This window comes from Apteryx mantelli, chromosome Z, assembly GCF_036417845.1.
Source record: "Apteryx mantelli isolate bAptMan1 chromosome Z, bAptMan1.hap1, whole genome shotgun sequence".
Lineage (NCBI taxonomy): Eukaryota > Metazoa > Chordata > Aves > Apterygiformes > Apterygidae > Apteryx > Apteryx mantelli.
In genome coordinates, this window is record NC_090020.1 from 16,254,051 (window position 1) to 16,270,183 (window position 16,133).

Below are 16,133 nucleotides of genomic sequence, written 5' to 3' on the forward strand. Positions count from 1 at the left end.
AAATAATATTTCCCAGGGTGAGTTCTTTCAAATTAATCTGTTACAAACTGAACTTTTGTATAACTTTCTCACTTTCCCGAATGAATTTGCACTCTGCCCCTGTGCCATGCTCCACTTACATAGAAAACAGATAGAGAATAAGGAGTGAGGGGCTCCTTATTCAAGTCACATACGTTGCTCCAGAGGTGAAGCATCTTCCTCAGGACTATGATTATTGTCTGGCTGTGCTGAGCAGTGATGCTGGCCACTGCAGGCTGTTAGGGCTGGAGAACCATATCACAATTAACAGGTCCAATTTTCCTGCTGAAGGAGCATATGTAGGGAATAGAGGTGGTACATCATGTTCTTGCTGAGGATTACACCAGTCATGATGATTTTTGTCCGAGATAGATATTAGCCTCTAAGCTAAGGGAGATGAAAGTATCTCCCTTCACCACATGCAATCATTAACAGGACATTTCATCTACCTTTGTCTCTCTCCCTCCACATAAAAGTTCACATTTATGGTCTGTGCTGATCTTCCCGTCTCACCTGATTACAGTAATGAAGAAGGCAGATTCTACCTCCTACCCTGACATATAGACCAGGCAATACTGAGGGCGAGAAAGTTTTAATGCAGCAAAGTATCCTTAGAGGAAAAAGAATGTTCTGTTTCAGACCAAGTAGAATCTGTCTGAACAGAAATTTAAATGTTTCCATAGAAAAACTAAAAGATTATGGGTTGATAGGAAACAGCACACTTTTATCTTTCTGGTTTGTTTATTTGACACACGAACTGAAAATCCATTATTTATACATCTCTCATCTGAGCTCTGCTCTTAACTCTGCCTCTGAGTCTTAACACAACCATATACACTATCTAGCTACATTTAACTCAGCCATAAAACATCTCCTAGCCTACTGGGAAGCTTAGTAAATATTTGTAAATCTCCCTTAAAGTTTCACTTCTAAAGAACATATGTAGCTTATGCAACACAACCACACGCTCAAATGTAAAGCAAGTCAGTTCTTTAAGCTGGGTTTCTACTAATTTGGGGTCTGTTAACGAAAGATGACACTGCAGAACTGGCAGGGACTTCACACGTACTGATCATCACAGTGGGCACTGTGCCAAACAGTACCTAGAGAGGATTTCATTTTTAGCTAAGAACAAAAGCCAAATGCCAGTTCAATAATGTCAGAAACACCCAGTGCAAAAGAACTGGCCTTTCCTTCTTTTCAGTTGACACTAACATTTTTAGACTTTTACGTTTCTATTTGAAATTGTTTTTTCTGTGTATCACATTAAACTTGTTCCTCCCCCCCCCAACGTCGTTTTAAAGGTCACCAACTTGATAAATCCAGAACCTCCTGACAATTAATTTGATGTGTTCAACTGACACAAGGTTTGAGTCATCTGGACCCATTCCCTCCTACCTCAGCTAGTCTATTGAACACCAATCACATGACAGTGACTTTGCACTTTATTTACTTTGATCCAATTATATAGTACAAAGCTCCAATGTCTGTTGTCTGGGCTGATAACTTAACACTACTGTCTAAGCAATGAAGCCACTGGGACTCATAGCACGAACCTAACTGTTTCCTGTTCTCTGACACCAGATGCAGTAAATTACATTTACTCCCAGATCCCTGAACTCCCAACCCTCTATTCACGAACAGCAGAGCCAGTTCCTGGGCGGGACGGAGCAAGCAGAGTAGCTGGTAAGTCTCAAGGAGCTTAGTGTTATAATACCAAACCAGTAGCCATGAACTCTGTTCTCTTATATTACCTTAATGGGACTGGTGTCCAGATATCATTTAAATGCCAGGAAATTCCACCTGCTTTGTATTTTGTAAATAAGTTGAGGCTTTTTGAGCAGCAATGACTATTCTCAAAACAATGTGTTTGAACTACACACAACTAGCATAGGAAATGCGTACAGTTTTATTAAATGGGAACATCATGTTCTTTCCATCTCCTCTGATACCAATGTATGATATCAAGGCCATGGTTTTTTGCTCCTTCATTGTACCCAGGCAACACCCATAAAGATAAATGAGACACACAGGCACTCACATGACCTCGTATGTGCTTCAGACTTTTGTATCATTTTATACCAATTTGTATAGTGCTTGTTCTTCTTGGGCAGAAGAAGGAAGAATTATGGCATGTTTTGTGTTTGGAGTCATACAGAGAATTTCCTAATTCATTTTTTTCAGATTAAGTATGTATCCTAAATGTAATAATGCAATTGTTAAACTGTATGTTTTTCTTATTTTCAAGATCTTTCTATTCTAAACAATGTATTCCGTATCTCAATACCAAGCTGCTGGAGGCTATGTAGGAGGTGTCACAAGGAGTGAGAATGAAGTGTGGCTTACTTGAAATGCAGGTTAATAATCATGGCAAAGCAACACCTGGAGCTAAGACACTGTACATTTCTACAGGTTATGTTATTTTATTCAGAGGTCTTGTTGCAAGCTGTTCCAAAAGCTTCCCTTCCACCCGTGCTTACCATGATCTGTCCTAAAAGCAAGCGCCAACGTATTTTTCCCTAAATATTTCATGTCATTTAGCCAACACCAAGAAAATAACCATTTCTTCCATTCTTTGGATGGCCCAGAAGCCCTGTTTGTATATTTCTTGATAACAGCTTTGTGTGTATGCAATCACATAAAGAAAAGGCACCCAGTGTGTGTGCTCAAAGGTGGACTTTAAGCATCCATCTTATTACATGCTCAAAGTCTGTTAAGATGCTTTTTTAAAGAAACAGCCTTTGAATCCCACATACAGGTAGAAGCAGGATCCTTTCATATGCACGCTGGGATCTTGTCATGAAGCACTGCATCATGTTACACTATAATTAAAGCTTGTATAGAAAACTGTACTCATGCATACAGGCTGTCATCTTCAAGTACTGCTTTCAGTTTCAACTCTATTATCAGATAGTTTTGTATTGTATTAATAGAGCATATTTTGAAGTCAATAAGCTCTGCTTAAATAAAAGAAATTTTAGAAAACAGCATTAGTCCAAATTTTAACTTCTTTGAGAAGCTGTGATGCTGGGTTTTCCTGTGGAAAACAAACATTATGCATACATTTTTCTCAGGACAACATATTTCAGTAGTGAACGGCTCTCTAAGACACTTGCTTATATTTATGCATTTATTTTCACAAGTAGCTTTAACATCATCCCCAGGGTAAGTCATAGAGCTCATGTATGTCACTATCTTAAAACTGTTTCAGAAATCACTGTACAAGAAATCATAAAAGAATGTAACAGTGGCAAATGTCTAAGCAAATTAGGCAAACTTCAAATACACATGGATATAACCACACCTGTTAATTTTCTAAATCAGATCATTAAGTAGTCATAGTCTTCTAAGCAGCATTGGAACTGGTTGGTGCCCAAAGCCTTCCTAATAGTTAGGATGTCGTTGCTTACCAGTACTGGATATTGTAGACAGAGAGATGTATCTTCCAACCCTTCCTAAATATGGCCAAGTCCACATGGTTTAAATATCAGATTCCCCCTATCTGCTTCAGGATTCAGGCCCCTCAGATGTGTGCACCACCAAGCGTACACTACTGCTGAATGAAATTTATTCTTCAAAACAGTGAGGGCATGGCACTGAAAATATGTGCAATAACATGGCAAAAAAATATATTTCACAGGAAAAACAGCAGCCTTTACTGAAGAAGTTATCAGTCTTCCAAAATCATGGCTCAGATAACTTACTTTGTTTTTCAAACAAGAGGAGAAGCACAGAAACTCAGTGAGAGCTGGGGATGCAGCTTATTGCTGAGAAAGCAGCATACTGCCAGTCAGCTGACTGATGGTAACCTCTCTCTGCAGAGCTCTGGTGCTCAGGACAAATCAGAACCTTCTATCTGCCATGCATGATGTTCTGGAGATGTTGGTGCTCCTAGCTCAACTTTGCTTCAGTTCAGCTGGCTGTCATTCAAAAACCTGCCAATGCATCAGTTTTAATGTCTGCATTACAGATTACTCACACCTATTTTTGCCTTTCTGATCTCTGAATTTCTTGCACAATGTCTGCCTGAGCAGCTCTGGAGAGCTCATGTGACGTTCACAGGTCACTCACAAAGCCAGAGCTCTGAAAATGGGCCCAGGGGCCAAGCAAATACACAAAACCCTGCTTCCCCTTTCCTCTCTCTTACCCCCTACCCAAGAAATTGCACCAGGAAAGGAGCAAATTCCAGCGTATTAGTCATGGGACATTTTTATTTAATTACTCCTATGAGTCGGATTATAAGGCTTCAAGGCATACTTGCCTGCATGAGACTTGAGGAACACTTGCCTGCCAACTCTTAGGCTGAGACAGTCCCCAGCACAGCACACATGCTGGCTGCTCTCTGGTCTGCGCCACGATTCAGTCAAGCTGCGAACACAATGCAGCCTTGTTCATGTTCCTCCTCCCAGGCTCAGGGAAATCCTGCCTTTTGGGCTGTGATGAGGGAACTAACACTGCCCTGTTACCTCTCCTCAGCACTGGGCATCATTCAGGCAGCAAGCACAATTTCTAGTTCTGCAGTGAGCCCTGGGAGAAGCTGCATGGTTCCAGCATCACAGCGGGGTGCAAGGCCCTGGGAGGTCTCTGCGCCCACCACCTGCATAGAGCTAGACCAGCACCAAGCTCACCACAGGACTTGAAACCTCCAAGAACGGAGGTCCAACAGCCCTTTGGGGTGAGCTGCTCCATGACTTAACTATTTTCCTCATGGTGACATCTTTATGTCCAACCTGAATCTCCCCTGTTTCAGTGTGTGCCTGCTGTCTCTCATTCCACCGCTGTGCACCTCAGAGAGAGCTTTGCTCCATCTTCTCAGCAGCTTCCTTGTAGTTACTGGGGGGCTGCTTTAGGTGGTCCAGGTGTGATAACTCAAAGACAGGGAGAGTTCATAAGGCTGACATCCCTACTTCATTATGAAAATGGATGTCCTGTTCCCAGGGACATGACAGCTATGGACACAGCTAGTCCATGAATCTCCTGAATAAAACACAGTCTTTAGGACATTCTCCTAGCTTGCTCCTCCATCCTCCAGCTCAATGAAGATGTTTGTGTGACACTGCATTTGATCTAATCAGCCCTGCCAGGTAGTAGGTCTGAGTGCTTACCCTACTCACAACAGGTAGGCAGCAAGACCCCAGTTTGGGTGGTCTGCCAACCAGATTGCACACTGGAGGGCCAAATGGGACCACTTCAGAGGGGTAATACAGGCCCACACAACAACAGATGACTTTTCTATCTAGAGCTATAGAGGGGTTCGTGATGCACAACATGATAAGGTTCCTAGTGATGATGACAGACTTCACTTAGGAATACAGAAGAAAGTTGCACAGTCTGTGAATAATAAGAGTGAAGGAAGATATTAAAACTGGAGTAATTTTTTATAGTAATGATGTTTAAATACAAACATACAGACTACACCAATTTGGGGGGAAGGGATGTTCTGTATCCAGTAAAAAAAAAGACAACAACAAAACCAAACACATCAGTTTGTGATATTCCCAGGTAAGACAAATCATGATTATACCACTGAGGTTCACTGATGGAAATGGTCACAATAAGTTTCAGACATTTGTCACTGTCTGTAGTATATTGTAATCAAGTGTTTGTGGATGTTCTTTAAAAAGCCAAAATGTTTTCCTCTCCATATAAAGAATACTTAAACAATGACCACTTCTGGAAAATCTGTGAAACCTTTGCACATTTTTCCTTGGAAAGCTGGCTAATGAGATCACATTGCTACTGTGGGTTAGAGCGGTGCAGACTGCCTGTCTGTTCCTACTGGGTGGCCACTACAGTTTTCTTCTCATTACTGCATCCTTCTTAATGTCTAGAAAAGTTTCATTGCTATTCTGAAACAGCATCCCTTACACACATGTATTTATCCTTTATTTCATGATGCTTTGAAAGGCGGTTCTTTTTTTTCTTTTTTTTTAACTTCTCCCTTTGGAAATGATGTTTAGAGTCTCATTCAGAGACATGAGGGAGCGCTTCATTGTCATTTTTTACATACTCTTAATCTGCAAGCAAAGGTCACAGTGTCAATACCTTGGTATGGAAGCTAAGAAACCTGCTCTGCCACAAGTCTGCTGGGAGAAATTACTCCATTCCTGTGTGATTTTGTTGTCCCATCTGTAGAACAGGGGTAAACAATCTTTCTTCACCTCTGTAAAATTTTTGATTGGTACAATGGAAGAGTTAAGCAAGAACAAGTATTGAGAATAAAACAATCTGTGTGTTACCTGCAGCAAACAAAACTTGTCACCAGCTAACGGGCAGTTTGATGACAGGAAAGGAAAAGAGAGTAGGGAGGCCCTGAACATGAATTTTTCTTTGAATTTGAAGCAAGTTCAGAAAGAAAAGATTGAGGGGAAAATGCATGCTGTCACATCCCTTTGTCAAAAGTACACCTAACCCTAAATGCTCTTCACGCTTCTAATTGACCAGAGATGGTTCCATGTGGAGTGAGCTGGAAGGCTATCTCCAGTTTACAGCAGGTATGCCTAGCCTCCAGCTGCATAAAGATCTGTGGTGCAATAACTGTCTCTGTTCACAGTGTGCGTCCCCCCTCTAACGTAGAATGCTTGGCCCTTTAGAGACAGGAGGTAGGAAAAGGGGCACCATAGTTTTCTTTGTTTGTTTGGCAATTAACCATTCACTGGCTTTTTCTGTTGTAACATGCACTTCCTCTCTTGTTTTCGTTCAAGCTTTGTACACCATGGAAATTAATGTGGAGAAAGACAAACAGACAGGAGAGACCAAGATTGTCTCTACTTCACCTGTTGGCCCAGATGGGGCCCATCAAAAAGGATTCAAAGTCTGTGATGATGGTACCAAGGTAGTCTATGAGGTTCACTCTGATGGCACAGTGGTAGAAAATGGAGTACATAAATTAAGCTCAAAGGATGTAGATGAACTTATGCAAAAAGCTGGACAATCAAGTGTAAAAGGAGGGTATGAAACGATGACTGTGTCAGACAGAAATGTGATAGCAGATGGAAACTTTAGCCATATGAAGGAGCAAATGCTCTTCAAGGAGGCAAAGCTGGAAATGGTACGCAAACCCAGCAAAGGGCATCCCGTGAATCCTCAGCCCCAAGATAAACCCTGTGGTGGTGGTGGTGAAGCCCCAGAGGCCAGCACAGATCAGCCAGTGACAATGATATTTATGGGCTACCAGAGTATCGATGATGAAGAGGAGACAAAGAAAGTGCTGGGCTATGACGAAACGATCAAGGCAGAACTGGTCCTGATCGATGAAGATGACGAGAAGTCACTGCGGGAGAAGACAGTGACAGACATCTCCACCATGGATGGGAATGCCGCTGAGCTGGTCTCTGGCAGGCCTCTGTCAGACACGACAGAGCCCTCCTCTCCAGAGGGGAAAGAAGAAAGCCTGCCCTTGGAAGCCACCCCAGGTACACAAAAGAAAAAGCGCTGTCAGTGCTGTATTGTCATGTGAACACTTCCTCCTTCCCTGTTCCAGGCAACACCTGCTCCATCACTTACCTAGACCTCACTGTACTTCTAACTGCAATACTGTGAACTGGAAGTGAATGCCTCCATTGCCTTGCAGTTGGGTTGCTTTGATTTCTAGTTCTTCAGGAAGATGAACGCATGATTATTTTCCCATCAAACATACTGCTGGGGGTTTGGGGATCTTTTTTTTCCTTAATATTACAGAGTTAGAGGTAAAATGGGAAACTGAACAAATGTTTTCATATTTATTTGATTTATATATATATTATATATATATAATGAAAACACTTTTTACATTTTTCTTTGGATATCAGGCAGGCTTGATCAGATTCCTAAGATTTTGTGGGAGTCTGAACTTCACAGCAGCTGGATATGACAGCCTTAAAAAACTGTTGTTTTTTTTAATCACATTTAAATATTATTTTATAGATCCTATTTTTTTATTTTTCAGGGGAAGGCTTAGGTTATTTTATTTTTTAAATTTGCTAAAACTCAGATAAATCCTTCCCCAAAAGTTTGCAAATTTTTGTTTTATAGTAATTTTTCAGTTTAGTTTGAGGTGTCAAAAAACCCATCAGCCATTTCTGCTTATTGGTAAACCCAAAAGTGGACCTTAATTTTCTTTTTTAAAAATGTATGAAAGATGATTTTGCCTTATATAAATCTTCCAGATTACAGTATTGTATGTGTACTTCATCACCCTAAATTACAGTTGAAATTAACTTGACATGAAAGAGATGCAGCTGTCACATCAACTGAGATGGAGTCACTGATCTAATTACTTGCCTTTCAGTAACTCTGCCAATGTTTATACATGAAGTTTTCCTGCTAAACTCCAGTAGATGAGAGATATTGCTTTCTATTTCCTTAGAATAGAAAATGAACTTCCTTCACTGTCTGACCCTGTTCCCATTGAAATTAGTAATGATATTCTCACTGCTGGCAATGGGGGCAGGGATAGACTCTTTTTTTGTAACTCTTAGGAAAGTATTATTTATTGAGTGTACTTCTGGTGCACCTACCTATTTACAGATGATAGGTCTGATCCTGTGATGCTTACCCAGGAAAAACTCCTGCAGAGGCCTGCTGGAGTTTTGTTTGAGCTGCTATTTCAGGAGAAGAGCCTAAAACCACAAGATTAGCATTTTCAAAAACTGCTAGTGATTTTGGATGCTTTATTTTCCAGAGGGAGGCACTTTAAAGGGCCTTGATTATCAGCAAAATTTTTTTCATCTGCCCTCTGAAAATCAGTCCTCTTAAAAACATCTCAATTTGAAAATGTAAAACAGCAAAAACATCCAAAAACAGTAGATGTTTCTTTGTTTTTTGGTCCTTTGATTCTAACTACAATGGAAAAGCAACCAGCTTTTTCATTGCAAGATATTATGAGCCTAATTCTTGTCTCACACTGGTTTTATGTAAGTGTAACTTCACTTACTTCAGTGGACTTCATCTGGATTTACACCTGTAGAAGTGAGATTAAAAATCAGGATTTACATTTTCTGGTATTGTTAAAAAATACTGGAGATTACTTTGAAGTGTCTTTGAAACTATCAGACTTTAGAAAAAGGATAACAACAACTGAAAAACAAAATAAACAAAAAACTAAAAAGAAAGAAAGAAAGAACGAAAACAACAAAAAAGCCTCTTTCCAGTCTGAGGTGGTTCCTATAATATTTCTGTTCTTTCTTGGATGGTGCTTTTACTGCATTAATTGTTAGTTCAGAGCATCTGATTAAACAGAGTTCTTGCTCTGTACTCTTTTCTTTCTGTGCCAGAAAGAGAGACACTTGTTTATGACAGTGATAATATAAGGCACACTAAAAACACACACAAAATGCAAAAAGTATTTCCTGCATTAGGTCACTTAGCCATCAGTATGGAGCTGGTTAACAGAACGTTTCACAACTACCCAGGTGATTGTGGGGAAAAAAAGCGAGTAGACATTAAGAAAAGAAAGTCACATCAATACGACACCTGCAGAAATTACTCTGGCCTCCATATCCGCTGTAGTGGCCTGATTTAACTTGTAATAGACTTCCATATGCTCCTTCAGCCTCCCCTGGGGGGTTTTGGATAAGAGAAGGACCAAATTTGCCAACAGAAACTCTGCAAATCATCACTTCACTCAGGCTTCTGTGGTTAACAATTTTATCAAAGAAAGGAGAACGGCTGCAGCAATCCTGTATTTTGATAGTACGTCTGGTGGCTGCACGTTGAAAACTATGTTGGAAATTAGTAGCCTGTTTTTTGTTTGTTTTTTTTTTCCAGAAATACTAAATCATAAAAAATCTCAACATTTCTTAAAATGAGGCCATGAGTTTTCAACTCCACTGTGCTCTCAATGGCCTCCACAGCCTCATGCTCAACAAGCCAAGGTGTAGATAAGCAACCTCAAGAGACTGAGTTACCCTGGCTTCCTAAAACACAACTTGTCAGCTTGGCTGTGGCACCCAAATTCCGAGACCATCACCGATGCCAATTAACAACATTTCATGGTTTATTCTGCATTTCCAAGGCACTCAGTGAGGTCACCACAACTCAGCTGACAAGTAACAACCCACACAGCTGTAATCACCTCTCCATAACCTGACCCAGCTCGTATTGTTAGGAGACAATGGCGTGCAATGGGTGAAGCTATCCGGGGAGCTAATTAGGGCTTTGAAAAGGCAAGTTTGGGACTCCAAAGCACTAAAGAATTTTGTAATGTAAATTTATAGGGACAGTAAAACCATTTCTGGCTCATTCCTACATTATGAACACCACTCATGCACAGACTCGCCCAGCTCAGCAGCAGTGCCTGCTGCCTTCACACGCCCGCTCCAGCAAGACGTCGCACGCTCAGTACTCTTTGCAATAGTTCTCTCACTCGGGGGCCTGTTGACATTACTAGTAACACTCAAAAACAAATCTTCCAGTCCTTTCCTCCTGGCTTAGCCCGTCCTTTAGTATCATATTGTCCTTTCCACTCCAGGTGCAATCCTGCCTTCATGGCCACCTTGACCTCCCCATGTCTTCTCAGCCATATCTTTTTCCTCCTGATCACCTCTATTATCTAAAGAGATGTTTTTCCAAAATCCTGTATGTGGGATATTTGGAGTGTCATCTGTACTCTGAACACTCTTGGGTATCACTCCTAATCCAGTCTGTCCACGCAACTCTTTAGCTGTATGCTCCCCTAACAGATGTTCCACATGTTCATCATTTTGGGGATGACTCCCTTAAAAAACAGCCCTGGGAGGTGTTTACTGGGACTGAGACCAGAGTATGTCTGAGACTACTGCACCATTTTAGTCATAAAGTCACTGGGAGATGGTGGCGTATCAAAGAGTTTAGAAGTGGCCCTTTAGTGGTTAGAAGTAGAGCACAAGCCTTAAACCTTAAACCTGCCAAATACTTACTGCTCAGTAGTTGTAGCTAACATTGAGTGCCTCAGACGGCCGGTGTTTTTCACGTGTGCATATGAGCTCCATGGTTAATGGGCCCATAACAGATCCAAAAAAAAGCTGAAGGTTTTAGAAGATTATCTGGAAAGGGTTTGTCTTTATTGATCAAAGGTTGTTTCATGTCTGAGGTCAGGAAAAAACAAAAATCAGTCTGAACTCTGAGGGCCTTAGCTATGTCAGCTTAAACATGCTTACTTCAATCATTCTCCTCTGCAAGTACAAGAAACTTGCCTGGACATTAGCTTTTTCATTCTAGCCATTAGACTGCAGCCAAATTATATGGGGATTCAAATGCATTAGCATAGGCTGATGAATGTAAATAGTTTTCCAGGGCTTCTTTGAGCTTCGGAACGGGTCAATTTTCCCCTTCCCCTGAGACAGAAAGTAGCCTATGGAAATATATGCACAATCAGACACAAAGGGAAGGGTCCACTCTACAGTCAAGCAGAGAGAGATTTCATAAGGATCATTATGGGAGTTCTTCTGTATTGTTTTAAGCAAACTCCCTGTCTGTTTAACTTTTGCGGTCACATGTGTAGTCTCAATTTCAGTATGGAAGGATACAGAAAAGAAGTAGAGTCAGAAACTGGTTCTGTGATAGCATTTTGCCACAACAAACTGCTCGCCTTAACTTTTGTAAGAAAAACAAAAAAACTCTTTTCAGTGTATCTTTTCCTAGACTGGGAGAAAGTAACCTACAAAACTTTTTTATATTTTGTATTTTCTAAGTTTCTATGAATCCACTTCCATGTTGTCCCTGATTTGCATTCAGAGACTGTTTCTTTTGCAAACCACTGCATTTTACTTTCATTCTTTTTTTTTAACAGAAGAAAAATGCAAATCAAAAAACACAGCATTATGATTAGTGGCTAGGCAATCTCTTTCAATTACAAGAATATCAATACAGAAAGAAAAGAATTACAGGGTTGTTTTCTTTTTTTAATTTCCCGTGGCTGATGTACTGTATGGTATATGTTTACAGAACTCCTCTGGTCTGCCTTTGTGATGTTATCTAAATGAATGACAAAGTAGGTATGATGTGCCATTTGACAGTTTGCCTTAGCACTCTTGGTTTTTCTCCTTCTTTTTGTATCTTTCTTTTCTTGTTTTCCAAAAAGTGCAGGCTGTATTCCAAAGCTGTATAAACACAACATTATCTTTCAATCCCCAGCAAGAGAAGTGTGCACAAGCCCTTCTCCATGAAGAGAACCTCTACTGGTGCAATAGAAGACCCCAGTCCTGCAAACAAAAACGCATATGCCTAACTTTACTGTGTGTAGACCTACTTAAGTCAACTCACAGAAGGAATGCATGTGGGTGTCTGCAAGATCAGGGTATGAGTGATTTACACAGGGTGTAGTTTGGGTGTTATTTGTGTACCTGTACCAATTTTATGTGCTGCTGAGTTTGCCCAGAGTGGTGTAATCTGAGAGGCTAATTCTGAGCATTGCTACTTCTGCTGCGAAAAACACAAATAAATGGTGCTTAGCATCTCTTAGGATCAGATCCTGAGTTAGCATTGCTACCACTGCAATGGTATTCACAAATATTAAGTGGGATTTTCCTGACTGCTATTAGGTCAGTCCCTTGTTGTTCTAAGTTGACTTCTGGTTCTCTATGCTTGAAATTACAGAGATGCAACAACTTAGTGGGAGCAGAAAGATAGCATACAGAGTTGCTAGAGAAATAAAAGGTATTTTACCTTTTGATTCAATCCAACATTCAAAATGGCATACTTGGAAAGTAAATGGGGATATCATAGAAAATGTAGTATTTTACATTTGTGTATTTTTTTAAGGAATAAATATTTTTATAACAAGATACAAATCCTAAATGGGGATTGAGTTTCTGAATATCATCCTACCCATGACATTGAACCTTTGAACTTTTTCATACTTTGATGACAATGCCCAACTTCTTGGGATCTTTTGTAGACCTAACCACATTTTTCTTCAGGAAGCAGGATCACAACACTTTTTAAAGAGTAAAGTTATAAGACTAGAATCCAATATGCCTGGTAAAAACACAGCTAAATCTTTCTTTTTTTCCACAGAAAAAGGTGGATCTATGCTTCCTATAGCTAGACAAACTCTTCTTTATTTAGAAAGCCACCATGGTAGTCAGTAACTACCTACCTTCAGTAGAGAAGTATAGCTGAAAAAGGAGAACTATAATACATTTTTTCACTTTGTCCTACCTTATCCAATATAAGATTTCAAAATACAATAGATGGTGCCACTGGAAAGAGTAGAACAAAATAATTCACAGAAGTAGAGGATTTTCCCATGTATTATAAATGTGATATCTTACTTTTTCCTAGACTCACTCAGTTTCCACCAGTTCTCTCTTTCTATTAGAAAGCTCAGGACTTGCTTAGGTTATGTTTTATGAGACTTTGGGGTGGCAAGAGTAAAGTTTAGTTCTGAGCTTAGTCAGAGGTCACAGGTTATGACAACATCCAACAAAAGTGGGTTGTAATTTTTGTATGTAAACCAGTAAGCTGTATAAAATGACTGAATTTATTAAGTTTAGAATATGAATTGTCATCTAGTCCAAAGAGAATATAAATCCAACCTGTAATATAAATATATAATAATAACTTAGCTTGTAAATAGTGACAAGAGTGCATGAAGTTCTTAAAAATGTCCCACTTGTATTTAAAATCAACAACATTACAAAGTTCAGTCTTTTTCCTCATGAGTTCCAAGAGCCTTTCTTGCTGTGGTGGTTCCACTTAAGCTATTCAACTGATTAAGAATAGGCCACTTTTCTGAAGTGCAAACTTTTGAAGAATTCTTAAACCGTTCCCCCAGTTTGCAAAAGTTTCTCTTCTTTTGGGGTTTTTTACTGTTATTGTATTGCAAACCTTTCTTGCAATTTTTTCCCAGATTTTTCTGAAAGGAAGATTTCAGTTTCATTTTAAGACTTAGTGTACCTTTGAAAATGAACAAGCTTAATTACTCTTTTAGAATGACATATGTAACTCAAGTCCACCTGTTTGGGTATATTTGTATGTTTTTAACTTCCATAGCTAAGTTAGTGGCTTAGACCTGATCTTAAATATCCATTTACTAGGTCTATAAGACCTAAAGACATGCCCATGAGCATAAAAATAAGCACCCAAGCAGTTCCTTTTTAGTTTAATAAAATGAGCCAGATAAGTGAAATTTATGCACATGCACAAATGTTTATAGAATCTGGTCTTTAAACAATATTCTACAAGAAAGGCTTATGCTGCTTTGACTGCTTCTTCTGATTCCTTTAATTAGATAGATTTTTAAAGTGGTGTTGTGAAACTGGTGCACTTTTCTGCAGAGAGGGGGTTTAGCACAAGGTCTCCTTGCTGACTGTGTCTGAAGGCCTAAGAAAGCCCTCTGGGAACTCTCAAAATGCCCAGTGGCCTGAAGAGGCTTGGGGTGAATTTCATACCCACACTTAAATGTGACCTGGAAGAGACAGTGAGTTTTTCTTCCAAATTTTTCCCTTTGCACGTCTCTGTTCCAGATTATGCCTGTCCCCTGTCTCTGTATCTACTCTCATTCTGGCCAACACTGCTCAACCACTCCTTTATTTTCCTCTCTCTGCTTCCCTTTTTGTTGTCTCCTCTAAGCAAAAACAGGGGGAAGAGAAGAGAGACTGGAACTGAAAATTTCACCTCAGGGTTGTTCAGCTGAGGCCAATAAAGGAGAAATGGCTGTTTCTGGTCCTCAGTTTTTGCACACCTTCTTGTATTTTCCTAGATTCCTACGGCAAGTTTGATGCTAGGGGGATGCTGCTCCTACCTATTCATCTGGCATCCCCTGGGTTGCCCAGACAGGGGTTTTCACTATAATCTTGCCATTTAGATAAGTCTGTTGCCTCTTTTCCCACTCCTGTGGGAATGCAATAAGTTCCCCAGGCCAGTATGAGCTAGGCATGCCTGTCCAGTGCATTGGCATCCAGAAGCCACTTACTGCAGCAGGAGGCAGAAGCTGGCCCGGGATGGTACTTCGGGAGGACAGATTGCTTCCCTCGGTTTAAAGGAGGCAGGAGAAAATGTGAACTTCCCCCCAACACTGATCCAGGGTACAGTCCATGGATTCTCAGTAAAATTATCTGCCAGGAAGCAAACAAGTGTCCCTCCAAGCTAACACTCCTGTCAGAGAGAGGCAAACACGAGAGTAGTGGAAGTACTGTGCAACCATGTAAAGCCCAGCTGAACAGAGCTCTTAAGCTCCACTAATGCTATGCTTTAAGCACTTGCTTAAAGCATAGGACATACTTAAGCACTGGGCTGATTAGGGATCGCCTTGAGGATACGTTAAGCTCGGCCTGTATCTAAGATTAAGGTGCTTTGCCAAAGGGGAGGCTCTAGTTTTGTGCTGTGTTTTACAGGTATGGATGCAGGCACTGCTTGGAGGCAGATACAGGGGACAAATCCATTTGAAGGCTTTTGGCTTTTCCAGTGGCCACTGTGCCTGTGGGCAATCAGGGTAGCCAAGCAAGAGCAGGTCAGGACAAAAGCAAAAGACCACATTTCTGAAGGCTTCCTGCCCCTCCCTACTACGCTCACTCCACAGACAAAGAATGACTCTTTTTAGGGGTTCAAGAAAATGTTGTGTAAAATGCAGCTTTTATGGTGAATGTAGGTTGTGGATGAGATTTTTTTTTAAGCTTCAGTCTCCCACTTTCTTTGTGAGCAAATGTAAATAAAAGCCAATTTTACTGGGGATAAACTGCTGTGCTAACACTGAATTAGAATTGCTGGGGATAGCTGCTGTACTTTGTAACCTTAAGTGTACTTTTTTGACTGTTATGTTTTTTTCTTCAGATTAAAAAATGAGTACAAAAAACAAAAATAAAAAACCAAGAACACTGCCAGCAACAGCCATGCTGTAACTGTGGCTTCTCTCTTTTTTTTTCTCTGTACAGTATTACTAGTAAATAAATCTGCCTTTTCACTGCGCCTACCTCTGTGTCTTTGTACTGTGTTTCTCCCTAACTCCCACTCTGCAAGATGCTCTGTGATCTCAAGGATGTACTGCATTGGTTCAGCCTCTCTCACTAAAAGAATTAAAGTACTAACTCCACAGGTTTCAGGGGGTTTTTTTCCCCTCAACTGCTGTGCCCTGCTGCTCCGACTCTTATTTCTATTAGATGCTTCAACACATAATTAACTCATCATGCCTGTTACTGTCCCATTTCTCTTTTCCT

At 40.4% G+C, this 16,133-nt stretch overlaps 1 protein-coding gene across 1 annotated transcript in view; it reads left to right on the forward strand.

Moving 5' to 3' along the window:
- Positions 1 to 7,514, forward strand: part of LOC106485131 (paralemmin-1) — a 127,589-nt gene extending 120,075 nt beyond the window's left edge. Inside the window, exons 6-7 of the mRNA XM_067316729.1 lie at positions 1,603 to 1,704; positions 6,723 to 7,514. Of these exons, the coding sequence (XP_067172830.1) occupies positions 1,603 to 1,704; positions 6,723 to 7,477 (857 nt within the window). The 3' untranslated portion in view covers positions 7,478 to 7,514. The remainder of the gene's footprint in view (positions 1 to 1,602; positions 1,705 to 6,722) is intronic.
- The last annotated feature ends 8,619 nt before the right edge of the window (positions 7,515 to 16,133 follow it).